General features: G+C 31.2%; 3 protein-coding genes across 6 annotated transcripts; 1 reads left to right on the top strand and 2 right to left on the bottom strand.

Moving 5' to 3' along the window:
• The first annotated feature begins 9,005 nt into the window (after positions 1 to 9,005).
• On the top strand, positions 9,006 to 11,552 carry LOC130968624 (mitochondrial outer membrane protein porin of 36 kDa-like). Its single transcript, XM_057893997.1, has 6 exons — positions 9,006 to 9,256; positions 9,362 to 9,429; positions 9,670 to 9,780; positions 10,280 to 10,366; positions 10,539 to 10,747; positions 10,918 to 11,552. The coding sequence occupies exons 1-6, from the start codon at positions 9,208 to 9,210 to the stop codon at positions 11,222 to 11,224; spliced, it is 831 nt and encodes a 276-aa protein (XP_057749980.1). The 5' UTR covers positions 9,006 to 9,207; the 3' UTR covers positions 11,225 to 11,552.
• Positions 11,553 to 11,735: 183 nt separating this feature from the next.
• On the bottom strand, positions 11,736 to 14,725 carry LOC130968623 (hypersensitive-induced response protein 1). 4 transcript variants are annotated; one of them, XM_057893996.1, is made up of 6 exons: positions 14,654 to 14,725; positions 13,561 to 13,759; positions 13,038 to 13,158; positions 12,849 to 12,940; positions 12,648 to 12,744; positions 11,736 to 12,427 (listed from the first exon to the last, which is right to left on the bottom strand). In XM_057893996.1, exons 2-6 carry the CDS (start codon positions 13,747 to 13,749, stop codon positions 12,072 to 12,074), a joined length of 855 nt encoding a protein of 284 aa, XP_057749979.1. In that variant the 5' UTR covers positions 13,750 to 13,759; positions 14,654 to 14,725; the 3' UTR covers positions 11,736 to 12,071. The 4 variants fall into 4 exon arrangements, with proteins under 4 accessions (XP_057749979.1, XP_057749978.1, XP_057749976.1 ...); XM_057893995.1 differs by lacking the exon at positions 14,654 to 14,725 and adding an exon at positions 14,154 to 14,287; XM_057893993.1 differs by having other exon boundaries at positions 11,737 to 12,427; positions 14,568 to 14,706.
• Positions 14,726 to 15,356: 631 nt separating this feature from the next.
• On the bottom strand, positions 15,357 to 18,883 carry LOC130968622 (serine/threonine-protein kinase PBL34-like). Its single transcript, XM_057893991.1, has 6 exons — positions 18,116 to 18,883; positions 17,193 to 17,530; positions 16,910 to 17,045; positions 16,617 to 16,753; positions 16,412 to 16,535; positions 15,357 to 16,163 (listed from the first exon to the last, which is right to left on the bottom strand). The coding sequence occupies exons 1-6, from the start codon at positions 18,321 to 18,323 to the stop codon at positions 15,640 to 15,642; spliced, it is 1,467 nt and encodes a 488-aa protein (XP_057749974.1). The 5' UTR covers positions 18,324 to 18,883; the 3' UTR covers positions 15,357 to 15,639.
• Positions 18,884 to 20,705: the final 1,822 nt, after the last annotated feature.

Genomic DNA, 20,705 nt, shown 5'->3' with positions numbered 1-20,705 from the left:
TAGGAGCTTATTTTTCACTTACTTTAATTAATAACGTTTAGATAAAAAGTTAAGTTGAAATGAAGAAAAATAATTTAATTATCGGAATATCTTTAAAGTTGTCTTTTTAACTTGGCTCAAAATATGACGAAACGAGATTACCATCAATCTACAGGTTCGGATTCTCTCCAACCGTTGACAACAGGTTCATATGTGACATCATTAACAATTTCAAAGAGGTACCTGATATATATTAATCTTGATGACAAAATTTCAGTAACTAACGTTACCAACTATATAATTATAGAAAAGTACCGATAGATAATGAAAATATTAAATAATATGAATAATAGATATATTGAATATTTAATTTATTAAATGTGTAAATAATTATTTTAATATTAAAATTTAAGTAAATAATTTAATGATACAGTGTATTTTTATTTTATTAGACAAATTTTAAAGTCTATTATTTATATTATTCACAAAAATTATTATCAACCTAACAAATTTTATAATTATATATGTTATGATTTGGGAAAATTGACGATGATATTTAATTTAATATATCTTTTTAATCTTTACAGGCATAAATATTTTATTTTTAATCCTTTTAAAAATTTTATGATATTTTTTGTTTTTAGTTTCCTTTTTTTTGAAAAAAAAGAAAAACAAATGTGGTCATTATAAATATTTTAATTTTTATAGATATGATTTTTTAAAATTTCTTTAAATCTGTATAATATTATCGTACTTAACATTGATCTGTGCACTTACAACAGAATTTTATATTTATAGTAACTAAAATATAGTATAGTACGAAAATAAGGAAAATATATTTTAATTTAATTAATGATATAGACATGTAACATGTGATACTTGCCCTTTCTGTAAAAAAAAAAAATTATTTTTTATTTTTTCCGGCTAGATATAGCAAACACACACCGTCATCTAAATCCACCAAGGAATTGATAAAATTTTCAAATATATTAAAAATCAATATCATATATTATTATTTAATGTTTTCTTTTTTTAATTGAAAATAAAGATACTCGAACTTGGAATCTCTTAGATAAATATAAAAAGATTATACTATATATTTAAGTTATAGTTCATTAACATTTATTATTTATTATTTAATGTTTGTGAAAAGGTTTAATTGTATTATTATAAAAAAATAATTATAAAAAAATATTTTTTATATGTTTTGCACATATTAAATATATAAAAATTCAAAACATTTTTCTGTTATTATAATATTAAAAGCTAAATCCTATATCGAGCTTATCACAACAAATTTATCCAAAACACATGTTAAGCTGTGCGTAATCAAAATGTTGGTTGTGAAAAAGTTTCCTCTCCTTTCTCTCTCAATTAATATTATAAAATATAATTTTTATTAATATAATATATTTTCTTTATCTTGTTTAAACAATATATATTAAAAATTTATATTTTATAACATCAATTAAAAAAAAGTTTGAGAAAATCTACTTTCTCTGTCACATTTTGATCTCATTCAACCTCGTCAATTGGTGAGAATGAAAATTTTAACGCACCAACCTCTTACCCAATAAGCAAGAGTCTTAACAAAATTAATGATAAATTATTAAAATAATATCTAAAAATTTATATTATTGACAAAATAATATATAAATATAAATGATATTTTTTATTTTAAAACGTGATAAAAATGTATTAAATGCGATAAGAGAACCAACCTCGTCTAGATACACTTGTTTCTTAGTGTATTAACTCATTTTGTACTTCTCTTTGTTTGTCTCTTTGTCAAAAATCAAAATAGACCTTTTTTTTTGGGTTTGTTATTGTATTATTGTATCAAAATTTAAAGTGGGCACGATCACTTGACATGCACTTGTTAATAAATCAATCTTCATAGTAAAACTCTTACTAGCCTATTTTTATGAGAAACCGTAACAAATACTTTAAAGACTTTCTTTTTGCTTCCCTTTTTGTATTGGATGTAGAATTTGAAAATTGGAGGAATAAACAAGTGGTTTGAGTGGGTGCTCATGGATTGGATTGGATCTTATTCGTATATTTTTTGTGTTATTTGAATTTGATCTAAAAATTGTGGATTTTGTGTAGGTATCTATATATTTAATCCGCATATTCACGTATCTACAAAAATAAAAAAATAAAAAAATAAATATTTTTTATGTTTTATTTCAACTAATAATTATCATATATGTTATCTTATTTTAATTTATTATTTAAAAAAAGTATGTTTAATATTATTTTAAGAGTAAATATATTTAAAAAAAAATAAAAATTAAATTTTATTGATGTTTTTTTAATAAAAATAACCTTTTAAAAATATTTTTGTGTTTTGTGGATATATCCAACACGATTTTGCGACTTTATCTCTTCCTCTCATCTCGATTCTAGTCTTCGTTCTGGAAAGTAGTCATTCATGTAGAATCGCCGAGCAAAAACGCCGGCTTGCTAGAATCGTAGATTTCTTGTCGTGTAGCATCTAAGGAAGCAGACTGAGGAGAAGCATGGTTTCTTAGCTCAATTAGTGGTGAAGAATGATGAAACCCTAAGTGCTATTTTTGTCTTTTTTAGACTCCTAAAATTTTAATCTTGGGAGGTTTTTTTTTTTTGTTTTCGCTCAATATCTCGATGATTCAATCTCTTCTTTTTCTTTTGCTCTCGCCAAAGCTTGCTGCTTGTTACCGTCAATATTGTTCCAGTGAATGCTTCTATCTTTCTAGTCCCCACTAAACCTCGCCGAATCACCGCTTTGCTAATTCTGTCGTTGTGTTGTTTTCCACTTTTATGCTCTAGTTTTATATGTGGTGTTCTTAGTTACTCAGGAGGTCATACCTCATGATTGTTCTTCTGCGTTACTACTACTCTAATGTTCTAAAAATATGTTATATTAAATTCTCTTTTGGTTGATATATTGAAATTATATTCTTGTATTCATGTCCATATATATTAACGGATGATTTAATAATGCATTTGATGTTATACACGATGTACATGACATATATACTCAAACTTTGTTTTCGATGATTAACTCTGTTTCTGCATACAATGCTTTATGATAAATTGGCCATATTCATATCCTGATAAACATATTATGATATGTTCATATATATACTATATTGAATTAATCTTAAATTAATTTTATGGTATAATTTTATATATATATATATATATATATATATATATATATATTTGTATAATTTACGAGTTATATTTACGTTTCGTCTTACGATTTTACGAATTACGATTTTATGCTAGCCCATCGAGTCGAAGTAAAAACTACGAGTTTACTACCTTGCTGTACACTAATAAGATTGAATTGTGGATTTTGTGTAGGTATCTATATATTTAATCCGCATATTCACGTATCTACAAAAATAAAAAAATAAATAAGTAAATATTTTTTATGTTTTATTTCAACTAATAATTATCATATATGTTATATTATTTTAATTTATTATTTAAAAAAAGTATGTTTAATATTATTTTAAGAGTAAATATATTTAAAAAAATAAAAATTAAATTTTATTGATGTTTTTTTAATAAAAATAACCTTTTAAAAATATTTTTGTGTTTTGTGGATATATCCAACACGATCGGATCCAATCTTAAAAATTGTGAATATTAAATTCGATCTTGATCCAATGATTTTAGTGCAAATCGAATCGAAATTTTAGTCATATTCGATCTGATCCAATTTACGTTCACCCCTAGATTCGGAGATCGAAATGCAGTAGGACCCATATGTTTTTGAAATGCTAGATAACCAAATTGTTTTTCCAATCAAATTTAACAAAATCAAATTGATATAAAACATATTTACATTTTCATTTACATTCTTTTTTTTTCCTTTACTACTACTTTCGTTATCGTCATCACAATCGTCATCATTATTATTGCAGTAGTGCTAGAAAATCAGCATATTTTATAATTTGTAACTATTAATTAGTCATAATTAATATTTTTAATAATGTAAAATTATATTTAATAGTGTAAAATTATATACTTTTTTATGGTTAAAATGCTAACTAAATTTTAATAAAAATACTAATCCTAAGACTTTTTTATTATTATCGTCTTTTCTCCTTCCACCATTTTTTTCTTCTTTTTTTCACTATCTTCTTTAATTTTTTGGTTTGATTTTTTTATTATTTTTCCCTCTTTTTCTTTCTCAATCATTATCATCATATTTTTATTTGTTTATTCTAATTTTAAAATGAATAAATTTAGGATTTTATTATAACATGGATCTCTAAGTAATATTACTCTAATAATAGTTTCGTCTCTGTGAAAAAAGCTCTCATGCTGCAATTATTTTGTATAATTCAGTGGCAGAGCCATGTTATAGAGAAAAAGGGAAATGGCCTCCAAAATAAATAATATGTATGTATAAATTTCAATTATTTAGTTTAATTTTTTTTTAATTTTTTTTTAATTTATATTTTTTATGTTGATCCTTTCTAAAAAATTTCTAGCTCCGCTCCTGATATAGTTTGATAGGATGTTTTATTATCAAGTTACTACTAGTGAGTATAATGCTGCAATTAAAGAGACAATAAAAAAGTTAGCTTGTTACACTAGAAAAGAAGAATGATGCTGTAGTTATGGAGAGAGACTGGTCTAGAAGTTGTATAAATGTAGACTTTTTTTTTTTGTAGGATTTGTGATTTGTGTTGCTGTCTCTAAGATATAGGTTGCTTAACAAGAGATTTATGTGATTTTTGAGTAATTAAATGGTGCATTGATATGATGTTATAAGAATGAATGTTGTAAATATTAATATTAATATGCAAAATATTAAACTTCTTAAATGTCACTATGAGTGTTCAACATATGAAAAAAATTAAGAACAATATCAAATAAAGTACGACAACATTAAAATAAACTAAGAATAAATCACAACTTCCATATTAAAATTGATATATAAACACACCATAGTAGATATATATATGTCATCAATAGGCAATCAAAATAAATATTTAGTATCACATCATAGACAATTATTATACATAACATGAATTTTAAAAACTTAAAAAAAAAAGTAATAGCAAACTTCTGGAGTGTAGAGAACAGTCCACAATATATCTAAGAATAAGACACAAATATACTCACCAATTACATAGAATAAGACAAAATACAATAGAAAATAAACATAGTCAGACATATTGGTTTTTAATAAATTATATTATCAGTCAAATTAATTTAAAAAAAACGATTATATTTGTATGTTTTGTAATACAGAAATTAATTTATTTTCGATCAATTCCATATGTCAATTAACGTTTAGCTCAATTGGTTTATGTACCACTCAATTTATCGTTGTTAGGATTTGACGATTCCAACTTAAGGAAGGACCAATTTAACAGACATTAATGATTGTTGGAGATTCACAAAATTATTAAAATTTGTTGAGAATTAATATTGGTTTAAAAGTTTTTTGAGACCAATTTGAGTAAATATTTTTTTTATTTAATTGAATTCTTAAATCGAATTTTCTCTAAAAGAAAAACAAATTTAAAAATCAGATATTTTTGTTAAAGTTATGAACTTATTTGGGCGTCATTCTCAAAAAGAATTTTCTTTAAGAATTAATCTCTACATACAAGTGTTTTGTGCTTATAAACTTTACAAGTCTGAAGAGAACGAAACATCCTAAACGCGTTGTTTATGTTACGTGCCTCTTTAACAGACTTTTAAATCAATCCAAATTAATTAACGCGTGAATATATAACTTCCATTTTTCAAAAGATTTTGTTTCCTTTTTCGAGTTTCTTGCCAAATTTGTTCGATCTTCTTCGTGCGTTCTCTTGTTGCTTTCAATCTCCTTCTGTTTTTTTTCGATTTTCATTGTTTCTAAAATCAAGCTTTGAAATTGTTCTGAAGACAATAGAACTTCCGAAATACATCCAAACGATTACAGAAATACACCCAAACGGTTGCAGAAATAAACCAAACGATTACAAAAATACACCCAAAGGATTACAAAAATACACCAAAAGGATTTAAGAAATACACCCAATATCAAGAGGAAGACAGTATATTTCTTTTTGAAATCTTTTAATGTTTTGCTGGTTAAAGATGATGCACATGACAGAGACAATATAGAGAAAAAAAACCTAGAAGAACAGTAAAACAGTACCTTGAATAATGTTTCTTTATTTTTTCTAGTAATTTTTTATGGAGATTTGTATCTTTTCTTCTTGATTTCTTCTACTATTTGCGAGGAGTTGGAATGTTTCTTCAAAAGATGAAAAAGAGGAAGAGTGCGGCATAATGAACGTGTTGTGGAAAAACGATTACAAGTGCGCGTGCGTTGGACGCTCAATTCTAAAGGAGTGGTGCGCATGTTTTTTTCTTGGACTTTGACCAACTTATATAGCTTGTAAGCCAAAAAGGTTTGTATGTGTAGCAGGCCTTCTTTTTTTAAAATAATATTTTTTTTAAAAGATCTTTTTACAAAAGTAAAAGTAATTTTATGTTTGGATATCTCATATAAAAAGATCTTTTTATCTATCAATTATGTTTGGGTAAAATAAGATAAAAGTACTTTTTTGTTCATTTATTAAATAAAAAATATCTTTTAAAAAAAGATATAAATTGTAGCTTCTCAAAAAATATATTTTTTATTTTTCTAATTCTTTTACTTTTACTATTAAAAATTTGCCAAACACAATAAAAAATAAAAAAAAACAAATTTTATTAAATTATTTTTATCGATTTAATAACGTTCAAATAAGCACATAATATATAATTGTTTGTGTTTTTTTTTTTTACATTTATAACATACGAAAATTACTAATTTTTTTATAAAAATACTTAAATATGCATCAACACGTTAATAAAAATATTTAATTGATAATAAACCATCTATATAATTATATGAAATTCATATATCTAATTAGAATATAGAAAAATAATATGTACTATTAACAATACATCGCAATTAGGGCAAAATACTTGAATAAACTAAAGGAAGGTAAATATTACCAATGTCACTCAAAGCAGCAAAATGGTACGTGAATCATCCAAAGGTCTTCTTTATATAAATTGAATTAGAGTAATTTGAGTTGCAATTTATATTAGTAAATTGAATTAGGTTAGGTAGAATTATTAGGCCACATGTAAATCGAATTAGACAATTTTGATTTACACCTGAATCAAGTAAATCAAAACAGGCTAGTCAGATCTATAAATGGGTGGTTTCGTTCAAAGCAAATCGAATTAGGTTATTTCGATTTACCTTGTTGGAGACCAAAACACATAATTCGAATTAGGTTAAGTAGATTTACTATTGTTTCAACAACATATTTAAATGGAAGCAAGGTAATTCGATTTAGAAGGGAGCCAATGTGTATAAATAACTGTGAAATGTGAATTCTCCACCATAGTAGTGAGCCTCACAATAGTTAGTGATGAGAGCTTTTTGGTTTTCGTACACTATAGAAGGTCGATTAAGAATAAATGTGTTTCGGAATTAAGTATACAGATAAGGATCCGCTTAGTGTTTTCATTAGAGTTTCGACGAGTTTCACCAAGTTTAAGGATAATATAATCCGAAAACTGGGTTTGCAAGGTATGAAACGGATGGAGAAGTTATTCTACAGAATTTCGATTTCGGTTTTGTGGAATGATGTGAAGTATGATTTGTTCGTCATAAGCAGTGATGAAGACTTGGAAGTGCTGTTTCACTGTCGTCGGCGATTCTCGGACGTGAGGACCCCTGAGCTGTTGGCCAAGCTTGTGGATGTGGTCTTTAGCTCAGAAGGTTCTAACTGGATTCCTCTACATTCAGCCACGGCCGCCGAGTCGAGTTTGAGGCCTGGTGATGTCTCTTCATCTCTGCCTGTGATTGAGCCTAATGCATGTTTGGTGGCCTCTCCGTCCTTCGCTGCTAATCTAGACCGCACTCGTGACACAGAAATGAGTTGATACTGTGCAGGTAGTTGATGCTGCGTTTGAAGTGGCCAGCATTGATGATGTGGTCCCAGATCTCCACCAGGATGGAGCCCCTAAAAACGAAATTTTAAGTTTTGTTGTACTAATCTCAGCGTACACGCTACTAGCGATATGTGCGACTCCATATAAGTGGTAGATTCGATTCGAGTCGTCTTCCATTATGTTAAGCAACGTCGTTTTCTCTGGATTTGATGGGAACTTAAAATGGTAAAATGTAATTCGAATAAAGTGGATTCGAATTATATAGAGTGAGGCTGCATTTAAATCAAAATAGGTGAATTAGATTTAGTATGGGTAAAGGGTCTTATGTAAATCGAATTAAGTAGGTTAGATGTACTATTGACTAAATTGTAATTATCTATTTCAATTTATTATGGACACCAGACCATAAATTAATTCGAAACAGCCTAATTTAAATTACCATGGATTTAGAAATCATGTGCTAAATCTATTTGGTCTAATTTAAATTATGTTTAGTTCAGACTGTCGTAATAAATCTATTTTACCTAATTCAATTTAGTACATTTATAAATCAAAATATCCTAATTCCATTTACATAAAAAAGAAGCTTTAGATACTCCATCAACCTTTTCTTACTTTAGATGATATTAGTAATATTGAACTTCAGTTGGGTGGTCTATGTATTTTGCCCTCGCAATTAACTATAAAAAGAATTCAATTCAATATAACACACTATAAGTGATATGTTTTTTATATAGCTCCCTCTCTCTATTATTCACTATTGTATTGTTTTTCTTTTTGTTGATCATCATTCACTATGGTTTTAGCACAAACACAAGTTCGTTTAACAACAAATTTTCCTTATGCTCCCAATTTGTTTTCCTTTAAGATAAAAGGAAAAATACACGTGCCATTGTATTGGACACGTGCATTATCAAATACTAACAGTCACACATTCCAATTTTTTATAAACAAAATAAATAAATTGAAAAAGAAAATAAAATGAAAGAATCCAAAATGTAGGCGGAATATGCCGCCAGTACTTAACACCTTGTTCCGATTCTCGAGCCACCACTTCCTCGTGTTACGAATCAACGGCCACAGATTCATCTCCTCATCTAACATTACATCCGACGGCTGTAGATCATCCTCTGTGTTTCGGCGAACACTTCCCCAAATATTAGGGTTTGTTCTTCGCATTGCTCAAACCCTCGAACACTTTACACGCTACACAGATTTTCCCTCATTTTTTTTCTTTTTCTCATAAATCTTAGTTTCTATTTTCCGGGGAAAAACATGGTGAATGGTCCAGGTCTCTACTCCGATATCGGAAAGAAAGCTCGAGGTATCTGATTTTTTTTCTTTTTCACTTTCCTTAATCATTCAGTTTTTTCCCTGTCTGTTGATGGATTTGTGTTCGTTTAATTTGTACCAAAAAATTGAATTGCAGAGCTTCTGTTCAAGGATTATCAGAACGACCACAAGTTCACTATCACCACTTACACTTCCACTGGAGTGGTAAGCTCATATTTTTGGGGGTAAATTTTACAATAAATTTTACCTTGGAAGTAGAATTTTCTGGTGCAGTTTAATCATGGAAGTGTTGTTTTATTGATTGGAGCTTTTTATGTATTTTTTAATCATTTTCTAAATTTCATTATATTTTTCTACTATTTCGGTTATTATTATAATTATTCTTTTAATTTTTGTGGTCGATTCTGCTGATTTTATGGTTTCAATTGGTGTTTCTATACTCAGGAAATCACTTCAACTGGAATCAGGAAGGGTGAGATATATTTGGCAGATGTCAACACTAAGCTGAAGAACAAGAACATCACAACCGATATTAAAGTTGACTCGAATTCAAATGTGAGTTGAAATTTATTGCTGGCATGATTTTGCCCTTGATACTAGTTGATTTTACAATTGTAACGATTACTTTTTAATTGTAGCTGCCGTTTTTGCATGGGATGTCTCATTAGTGATACTCCCTCCATTCCATTTTTGGTAGTTGTTTTGAATTTTTCTGGTACAACGATTCGTATATTAAGGTATATCTAGATACATCAGTATATGAATATACGCTTACATATTATCAATATGGAATCCAGGAGTATATAACAAGTTCACTCCCATTTTGTCTATTTGTAGAAGTTTCGGGTCTAGTTACTTGTGTGTGACCATAACAAAGCAAACATTTGCTATACCTTTAATCATTTTTGTAATGTGGTAAGAAGTTAACGTATGCTTTTATATTTAAGTTGCCTAATAAATACACAAGTCTCAATATGACAAAAATTTAGTGATTTGTTAGAGCTTTTGCAATGTATATTTTACAAGCTTTTATACTGACTTGGATGCTTTTCAGCTACTTACTACTGTTACCGTGGATGAACCTGCACCTGGACTCAAATCCATCTTTAGCTTCATTTTCCCAGATCAGAAATCTGGCAAGGTAAAAAGAATAGTAATTTTTCTTTGATATATCTCAAAATAGTTAGTATCGATCGATGATCGATGGCATAGAAAGTCAATATAGATTTTCTTGTATTAACTTGTGGTTAACCTATTCTGGCATATAAAGTTATTCTCAATAAGTTTATTTCCTCTCTATTGGTCTTTAATAGGTTGAACTCCAGTACCGGCACGAGTATGCTGGAATAAGCACCAGCCTTGGATTGACAGCAACTCCCATTGTTAACTTTTCTGGTGTGGTTGGAAATGATTTGGTTGCTGTTGGGACTGATCTTTCATTCGATACTGCCTCTGGAAACTTTATCAAATATAATGCAGGGCTAAACTTCACTCATGCTGACCTTATTGCGTCCCTAACCGTGTAAGTAGGCCAAACACCGAACACTTTTTAGTTAGTAACTATGGCCTCCAATTTTATAGATAGGCTTATCTGTTTTCTTATGCAACCTAAATTGTTACCTTTTTGCCCCCCTTTTGTTGTTATTATTATTATATATAATTTTTATGTTATAACTTTGTTAATGAATGTAGAAATGATAAGGGTGACACCGTCAATGCATCATACTATCATGTTGTAAGCCCGTTGACAAACACTGCTGTTGGTGCCGAGCTTTCTCACAGCTTTTCTAGCAATGAAAACATGCTGACTATTGGCACACAGCATGCACTTGACCCCCTAACATTGGTGAAAGCTCGGGTGAACAACTATGGCAGGGCCAATGCTGTGATCCAGCATGATTGGAATCCAAGAACCCGGGTCTCTCTCTCAGGTGAAGTGGATACCGGGGCAATTGAGAAGAGTGCAAAGGTTGGTCTTGCCGTGGCCTTGAAGCCTTAGAGCCTAGTTTGATTCTGCGATTTCATCGATTGTGTCTCTCATTGTGGAGGCAATAAGTTTAGTGGTGGGGATTCACTTTCCCAATGAACATTTAGTCCTTCATTTTGGAGTTCTTGATTATCGTTACATATCTTGGTGGGCTTGGGATGTAAAAATAATTATAAACAAATTTTAAATTTGCCTGTATTTTATTCAACGAATCAACACGGAAGGCATTGATTGATTCACCTTTGAGTTGTTTTTGAACTTGAAAGGTGATAGTTTCTGTAAATCAGATTCTTGTTCAGTGTATATCGAAAATTTAACGCAGAGGACAGTAGTAAATGCATCTAGTTTTTGGTTATATTGACAATCATAATACTCGTGACAAAAGCTTGTAACACCCCAGTTTTGTTGGAATCTGTATTTGCTGGCTAAGTGGATATCTAATATTGTAGATTTAGTAACAACGATGGTCTAAAACCATAATAGAATCTAAACCATTAGATTATCTTGATACATAATCCAAATAATTGAATTAACAATGCAAGATCTTGCCCATAATAATCTGCATTTTAAAAGGGAAACTCCTTTTCCCGCATAGAGTAGACCCTTCTTACACCACATTTTCTTTTCTTCCCATATTAACGATTATTTATATTTCTAACATATGAATCTGTTGTAATATAACAAACATTCAAAAATATGGGGACATAGTTTTCCAATGGAACCAAATGGAAAGAGAAAAAGGAAAAATATTGAAGACATACCAAACAGCTTAGGAGTCATGGCAAAAACAAGAAAATATGCAGCTAAAGTTGAGAGGCTAAACTCAACTGTCCACTGATGTGAATGCTAAATTTCAAGATTAAGCCACATTTCCTTGAAGAAGACCTTCTCTAATTTGTGAAGAAATATCTTTAACAGCTCCCGGTCCATGTGGAACGAAAACAGAATTGGATTTTGAGGATGCACCGATTTCCTTCAATGTATCAAAATATTGGGTGACCAGAACCATGTCCATGACATCCTTTGATGTTGTCCCAGGGACATTCTCTGAGAAGGCTAGCACGCTGTCCCTCAGGCCATCAACAATGGCTTGGCGTTGACGGGCTATTCCAAGCCCTGCTAGATACTTCGACTCCGCTTCTCCTTCTGCTCTCTTAATCTGCAGAATCTTCTCCGCCTCGGCCTTCTCATTTGCAGCCACCCTCAATCTCGCAGCTATTTTCAACGAAATAAAGTATCGTGTAGATTTAGAAACGAAAAGTTTTTGCTGAAAAGAAGACTAGACACTGAATTACATCGATACTAATAGAATTTCCTTCTCGACAGGAAATTTTCTATAATGTGAATGTTTCTTCTATTTGCATGTCTCTGAGAAACAAAAAATACAACTCTGATCTAATAAAAATGTATGATGATGCAGATCCAGAAAGAATACCAGCATTTATCTCGTTCATGGCTCTCTTGACATGCTCATCTGGTTCGATATCCACAATAAGAGTCTGAACTATCTCATAGCCATAAGCACACATTGCCTATTTGAAAGCAAAAAAATCAATATTATGAGTAACTAAACCGTTGGTTCTCAGCATAGAAAAATAGGGAGAAGTAAAAAAATAGGTACATAAAAATGAGTTACCTTTTCAAGTTCTTCCTCTACAGCTTTCGCAATTTCATTCTTCTGTTCAAAAGAGGCGTCTAGTTCCATCTTTGGAACACTTGCCCTAATAACTGCAATAACAACATAAACTTATCAATCTCATCCTGAATATACAGATACATCCAAAGAAACCAATTTTTTGGAGAAGTATACGTCACAAATCCACACCATCAAAGACATAGGCTTGAATCTGTGCTCTGGTATTGCTAAGCTTGTAAAATGCATCTACGGCACCTTCTGCAAGTGCTCGATATTGGATAGAAGCAACAACGGTGACAAAGACGTTGTCCTAATGGTATTGGATACATCAAGATCAGGTAAGCAAATAAAATCAAGAGAGAAGAAAAACAATTGCAATATCTATAGTAGTAAAAGATGAACATGCATAGGTAATGAACAGACACTAAAAGATAACATTGAAATGAAGTACTTATAATGATAGGCCTTGTTTGGTAGGTGTCTCAAGAGAAAGACAAAAAGACATTGGAATATACAAATTTGTTTGCGAAAATGGATAAATACAGAAACAAATGAAATGTCTTTGTCTAGGACAAAACTCCTAACACATTTTTTGTTTAACTTGTCTCTATCTTGTGTCTATGTATTTTATCATTTTGTGTCATAAGACAGTTGCTCAACACAATCATATAGTTAGACAAATCCTTTGTCTTGTATAGAAATAAGAACAAACCTTCGTCTTGGTTTCGCAACGAACATCAAGCTGCTGCACACGCAAAGAAAGGTAACCAGCTACTTGATTGCCAAGACACCAAGGCACAAAGTGGCAACCGGGTTCAAGCACATCATCGAACTTCCCAAAAACTTCCTTGATAGCTACCGTTGACTGGTCCACTTGAAGACAACCAAGAGCTAGCCCCATCTTTTAGGAACTGCACCAAAAATAAGACGCCAATCCAACAGTTATGCCTCAAATATTTTTATATATATATCACAGATGCAGAACTTGGGATTATATTCAATAAGCTCCATAAGTAATGCATGAAATATGTAACAACTTAAATTCCAAAAATAAAAAGGGGAAAGGATATCTATTAAAACATATTAAAGAACAGAATGATTGAATTCTGGTCAAAATAATTGGAATCTACAAACAGTAACTGAAGAGAAAGGTTTCTTATACACAGTCTTTCTTGTACATCAAGCTACTAGGTTTCACACCCCATTCAAATGTAACACAAATCTTAATCATAATTGAACAAAACAAAGACAACGAAAAAAATTAAATTTTCATCATGTGATAGGTAATAGATTGTCTACTATCACCATTCAGCAAGACCTAATGATTTTATCCCCTTTTGTGAGACATTTGGAAAATCTCCCCACTTTATGCGTTTGAATTCAAAGGGAAAAGTGAAAGAAAATTTTTTAATTTTCGTCGTTTCAGCTACGTACACACAGGAAGCACATTAAAAAATGGGATTAACAAATTCTATTAAATACAGAATCAAGTACACAGAAGCTAATAACAAACAAAGCCACGTCAGCAGAGAGATAAACGATTGTCGAGAATAAGCGGAAAGAAACGAACACAGAAAAAGGACTGCAAGTGGATCAAATGCGAAACGTAATGAATTGTGAATTGCAAGTGGGAAATAGAGTGAAATTGGAGAGTTCTGTAACTGTTAAAGACAACGAAATTGGGAAATGAAGAAAGGAAAAAAGTGATTTTTGTCTCACCACAACACAAGGCAGTGAATTTTTCGTCAGCGGGAATTGAATCCTGACAGCAACACAACACAACAGATTCGTTCTAAAGTAATTACCTTTCCCCTAATTCGCATGCCAGATTCTTAATTGTTCTTTATCAATCTTGTCGCACTCTTTTTCTTTTTTCTTTTTTTTTCAGTTATTAATATTCCCAAGTTAGTTTAATGTTTATGTATTAATATTTTTTTAATAACCAATTTATGTCATCAAAGTAAAAAATACTTATTTTTAGTGATATAACATTATAAGTTTTATTATACTTTTTAGGGAATAGCATTGATGAAATTTTTAAGGTAATAAATAAATGACTCAAACAATTTTATTCATATAATAACTGAAAAATTAATGATAAACTTGACTCTCTTAATTACAATTTTATTCAGTTGAGAGCTTGCATTCTCATTGATCCATTTGCATGATGAAAATGACTTACAATGCCAAGTATTGTTTATTATTATTTTATGTACTAGTCAATTTTATTTCATCACATGGCTTTAATGAGACAATTTTTTGTTTCAAATCAAATTTAATTCGTTGCAAAAACATTTGTTTTCAAACACAGCCTTAGGTTTTTTAACCACAACTAGGATATAAGCTTTCAGGATCATGTAGGAACAAACAACAGGACATAATTAATTCAATAAATCTACTTTCTCATCTTTCCATGAACAAAAAGCGCCTGAATAATTTAAGGAGAGCCGCAGAGTTTGATGGCACAAAAGAGAAAAGATTAAGAGATTATGGTGGCAAATGGGGAAAAGAAATTGTTTAAGCAAAAGAATATAAATTTGAGGTGCTAATAATAATCTTGAATATTTTCCAAACAACCTGAAGAAACACATCGGTTGACAATTTTGACAGGACAAAGTTGCTCAATAAGATTCACCTTCCCTTACATTCTTCTTCATAACACATTATAAAACAAAAGATGCTTCTTTTGCTCTCAAGTTTTCCATGAACAAATGGCTTGATTGACTGAACTGACATCTATACTTAGAAATAATGAAACGAAGAAGGGTAGCAAAGAAAATGGAAAATTTCATCAACTCTGTGCCTTTCCATTTGGTTTTGGTGATTGTTGGGGAAACTGATGGTGATATGGAGATGCATGTGTACCATGTGGTATCGAAAGGCTCCTCGGATGCTGCCCGTTCCGCGTCAGTAATGCGCCTTGTGTTCGTCCGTTTCTAGTATTCGGGCTTGCACTGAACCGGTCGGCTTGAATTGTCTGGAAATAATATGATGAACTAGCCATGTCCTTGAGGTTTGGCAGAGGCTTTAAAGCTTCTACGACTTCACTCATGAGAGGCCTTGCCTTTGGATCTCTACTAAGGCAATGTGCAGCCAAACTAGCTGCTTTCTGAGCTCCTTTTATGGAGAAGTGACCCTCCAAGCGAGGGTCTATCAACCGGTAGAACCTTCTTTTCTCTCCTAGATGCGGTCTAGCCCATTCCACGAGGTTATGTTCGCCATTGGGTCGGTTTTTGTCCATAGATCTTCTGCCAGTCAACATCTCAAGTAGTACTACTCCGAAACTATACACATCACTTCTTGACGTAAGATGTCCTGCCACGACAACATAAATCTTATTATATACGGAATTGGTTAATACAAAAGTTGGAAATGAAAATGATACTATGTAAGGTATGAGCTATGGCAATGTAATTTAGGATCCTTAAACCTAAATCAGCCACAAGATGAAAAAACGAAAATGATAAGTATCACACAAATGTACCAAGAGCAGAAACAGTCTCACAAAGGAATTACATTCCAAAAATTTTGATTCAGAAATTTCAAGTGCAAGCTGAACTTACCTGTCATCACATACTCTGGTGCTGCATAACCATAGGTTCCCATCACTCGAGTGGAGACATGGGTTTTATCACCCTCAGGACCATCTTTTGCGAGTCCAAAGTCAGAGAGCTTGGCATTGTAGTCCTGAATCATTGCGATATTAAAATGATTGATATAAAGGGGAGAAATAGATAATGTAATCCTACTGTAGCTGTTGGAACTTACCGAATCCAATAGTATATTGGAAGTCTTGAAATCCCGATATATTACTGGTCGTTCTGCTTCCTCGTGAAGAAAAGCAAGACCTTTTGCAGCTCCCAGTGCAATTTTCATCCTAATGGACCACGGAAGAGGCAGGGATCCTACAAAAGATATGATACCATGAAAAATGGATATGATTCTAACCATGTACATACAAAGTTAAAGGGGGAAAGGGGGGGGGGGGTAATTGGAGTAACAAATGCAGCTATTATTGGAAATAAAATTGAGAAAATGACTATTCCGAGAAAGTAACTTACTCCTAAACAAGTGGTTTTCTAGACTTCCCCGAGGCATGAACTCATATACTAGCAACCTTTGATCATCTTCGATACAGTAACCTATAAGTTTAACGAGGTTTGGATGAACTAGATCACCCAGAAAATTTACTTCAGCCTGTTACATGAACCAAACAAGAAATTAAAACTAGAACACGAACAAATAGGGTACAATATATGAACATATTATTAAAGGGAAACACGGCACGCACACGCAATTCAACTGAAATTTAAGGAAGAAAATTATATTGGAAGATTCACAAACCAGCCATTCTTTATGACCCTGGAGTCCATCATGGTTGAGGGTTTTTACAGCAACAGTGAGCCCTGTACCAGGTTTCACAGGAGCAGTTCCATTTTCTTCGATCCATCCCTTGAACACACAACCAAACCCACCTTCGCCAAGAAGACTCTCGGGCCGAAAATTTCTTGTTGCCAACTTAAGATCATTGAAAGTGAACTTTCGCAGCCTCAAAGCAACTTTAAGCTCCTCTTCAAGTTTGGAAGTGGATGCATTGCTTTCAGCATTACTAGTTGTTGTAGAAGAGACAACTGGAAGCGTTGGTTGGTCTCTACTTGTGTCAATAGTTGATTTACTTTCGGCTAAAGAAAAGCCAAAACAGCAGAAAAGGTGGGAAACATAATTAGACAAGGCAATAAGACGGCATCATACAATATCAGGCTTAGCCAATAAAGACAATGGATAGCATCCAAGAATGACTCAATAAAGATGAGAAATGCAGAAGACCAGAGATAATTGAACAAACGATTAAGATCGTTTGGCAGCATAATAGATAAACATACCTACACAGACATGGATACAGGGTGATATAACCTAACCATCATAGGTTCTAAAAAGTCACTGTGTAACTCATACTATGTCGTATGAGATGAAATAGGGACCCTGATTTCCCCATGAAAGTTCCCACAAAACCTTAAATAAACCACTTTCTCTATTATAACACACCCCTATGTATCAACTTTGGAATTTGCTTTAATTTGAAATTTTGAAAAAAAGCAGGAACTATGAAGAACACAAATTTGTTACCATTCAACAAGTAAATCTCTACCATGTTCAGCTATGCACAATTCAAAACAAATCACAAAAAGGTTAAAATGCATAAATATGAAATATCCACATACATACTAAGAACAACAACTTTTAAAAGAGAAAATATTAGAAGTTACCATAATTGGTGCTGGTGCCACTAACAGAGCTATCAACCTTGGATCTTGAAGAAATGCAGCTCCCAAATAACCTAAGCCTAACCCAACACCCAGTCTCTTGTTCCTCTTCAACTATCCCACTCTCTTTCTTCTTCTTCTTTTTCCCACCCTTTGATTTACACACATCCAAATGCTCCACCACCTTACCATTCTCAGCACCCAAACCCATCTCTCTCAAGCCCTAAAGAATCAAACCCACAAATCATCAAAACCCAAAATCCCAAAACGCCCCCAAACCACAATGCCCAACCTGCCACCACCCCCCAAGACCCAGATGACGAATTCCCAAACAAAACCTAAAAATCAAAACTTCACTACTGAAAAACAAAGTCCCGGAAATTTAGAACGAAGATTAAAAAGGGGGGGCAGATCACATGGGCCAGATCAAAGAACCCAACAAATAAAAATTAGAACTTCCCCCTAACCCTAGATTGATCAGCTAGTTGGGGAAATGAATAGAGTTTAATGGCAACAACCCTTTTGCCCAAAAAGAACACAGCAACTTAGCTGAACTCGGAAAGCTATCTCCAAAGCCACAAAACATAAACATAAGCATAAACAAAACAGAAATCTCAGGGGACTAGGAGAGTTTGGTTTTTGTTTTGTGTGTTGTGTCATGCGCCTATGTTGCTGTGTTATGCTTTGCAAGCTGACCCTGCACACCACAACCTTCAACTCCAACAAACACAACACATTGCTGAAATGGAAATCTAGATAAAAATAATAACAATAATATTAAAATAAAACTTGGAAGATTAAAAATCAGATAATAATAATAATAGCTATGTTATTTATTAATTAATAATTATTATTGTTGTTGTAAATAAAATAAGCTCTAAAAGAAATGTGGATTCTCTCTGTCATTCTTTAATTGATTAAAAAAGAAAAGGGGACTTTTTTTTGGGAGCTGTCTGAAAATGAAATGTGGAAGATTAGAACTTAGAAGTAATTAAAAAAAAAAAAAAAGTTGAGCATATAGGGGAAGGGAAAAAGGAGCGGGCAGGTAGGGCAGGAGAGAGAAATGTGGGACCCAAGATGGATGATGACGTGGCTTGCCTTAGGCGAAATGACCAAATCCAGGTTAATCTCATTCATTAGACTCTAGCTATCATCATAATCTATAAAAAGATATTAAATAATTAATATTTTTAGTTTATATTTAAATTAACCGTAATTAATTTTTTATTCTTTTATATTAAAAATATTCACTTGCTAGTATTTCCAGTTCATAAATATAATACCTTATATTTAATTATGAAAGAGATATATCATATATGTAGGTATTATCATCATTTTGGTTCACTTCTATAAATTTGTTCAGTTGGACTCGGTCCTACACTTAAAAAACACTGCTTTCCTAATCCTGTGCGACAGTATTTTTCTTTTAATGAATGAATGAATCCACATATATATTAATATTTTATAGAATTATAGTAAACAATCATGGTGCTTATATAAAAAAATCAATTATTAAATGAATTATTCATATAAAATATATATTATATAAAACGCATATTAAAAACGTGTAAAATAATATATATTTGTACATAAATATATAATAATTTATTTTTATATATACATAATATTTTTGAATGGAAAATTAGTGAAAACCTTTTTTAATTTGAAAAGGTAAATAATATCCTAAGGTGATTTTTATACTTGATAAATGAAAATTTAAATTTCGTTGGGATTTTCGTTTTGGTGGGAGGAGGCCGGGGGTTTTGAAGCTTTTTAGTTTAAGTAAAAATAAAAATGTAAAATACTAATAATATAAATTCATTTTGAATACCAATAAAGAACACTACTTATTTTAAAATCTTTTACTTCACATGTAAAACACGTTGATAAAAGCACCAATACAGATGGCATGTGTGTTTCAAAATTATACTAAAATTACTATTAAATATTCAAAGTGATCTTTAAAAAATAAAAAATAAAACAGTTTGATCCTTAAAAAACTTTTATTATTCTAAAAATTTTCAAAAATTACTTCAAATTAATCTTTGTATCATTGTAAAAGAAGACTAATTTATTTTATAACGATATTTTTATGGATAATTCACACAAATAAAATAAATTGGAAAAACCTTTACGTAAATACTACATTGTGAAACTGTAGACGAAAATGCAACAATCTTAATTGTATGTAATCCACAACACCCTAACGCGGATTCCAAATACACGTAATCCGCTACACCATGTTGCGGATTACGTTGAGAGGCTGATTTCACATAAACCACTACATGGCTTATGAACAAACTGGCACAAAGCATAATCCGCTACACCCTGTAGCGGATTATGAGCAGAGTGGCTCACTATAAAAAAAAAACCATGAATACCAGTATAATAGTAACAACCCATGATGCAAAATGCACGAATTCATACAAATGTAATCGTTATAAGCAATAAGTCGTACAAAAATAATAGCCACCAAGTATTAACACTAACACAAAATAAATTAACTACATAAGTCATATAAATATAACTGACACAAGTCGTTAAAACTAATAGAAAATAAATAATTCATAATTCATACAAATATAACGGTTGG

This window comes from Arachis stenosperma, chromosome 3, assembly GCF_014773155.1.
Source record: "Arachis stenosperma cultivar V10309 chromosome 3, arast.V10309.gnm1.PFL2, whole genome shotgun sequence".
NCBI lineage: Eukaryota > Viridiplantae > Streptophyta > Magnoliopsida > Fabales > Fabaceae > Arachis > Arachis stenosperma.
This window is presented reverse-complemented; position numbering and strand designations above follow the sequence as displayed.

Bases quoted from the DNA above. Each gene is read 5' to 3' on its own strand.
- LOC130968624 (XM_057893997.1), top strand. From the start codon at position 9,208: ATGGTGAATGGTCCAGGTCTCTACTCCGATATCGGAAAGAAAGCTCGA. The intron at 10,367-10,538 runs GTAAAAAGAATA...GGTCTTTAATAG, and splicing joins CAGATCAGAAATCTGGCAAG to GTTGAACTCCAGTACCGGCA. The intron at 10,748-10,917 runs GTAAGTAGGCCA...TAATGAATGTAG, and splicing joins CTTATTGCGTCCCTAACCGT to AAATGATAAGGGTGACACCG.
- LOC130968623 (XM_057893996.1), bottom strand. From the start codon at position 13,749: ATGGGGCTAGCTCTTGGTTGTCTTCAAGTGGACCAGTCAACGGTAGCT. The intron at 13,159-13,560 runs GTTTGTTCTTAT...CAATACCATTAG, and splicing joins GTTGCGAAACCAAGACGAAG to GACAACGTCTTTGTCACCGT. The intron at 12,745-12,848 runs GTAACTCATTTT...GCTTTCAAATAG, and splicing joins TAGAGGAAGAACTTGAAAAG to GCAATGTGTGCTTATGGCTA.
- LOC130968622 (XM_057893991.1), bottom strand. From the start codon at position 18,323: ATGGGTTTGGGTGCTGAGAATGGTAAGGTGGTGGAGCATTTGGATGTG. The intron at 17,046-17,192 runs GTTTGTGAATCT...TTCATGTAACAG, and splicing joins AGGGTCATAAAGAATGGCTG to GCTGAAGTAAATTTTCTGGG. The intron at 16,754-16,909 runs GTAAGTTACTTT...TATCTTTTGTAG, and splicing joins AGAAAACCACTTGTTTAGGA to GATCCCTGCCTCTTCCGTGG.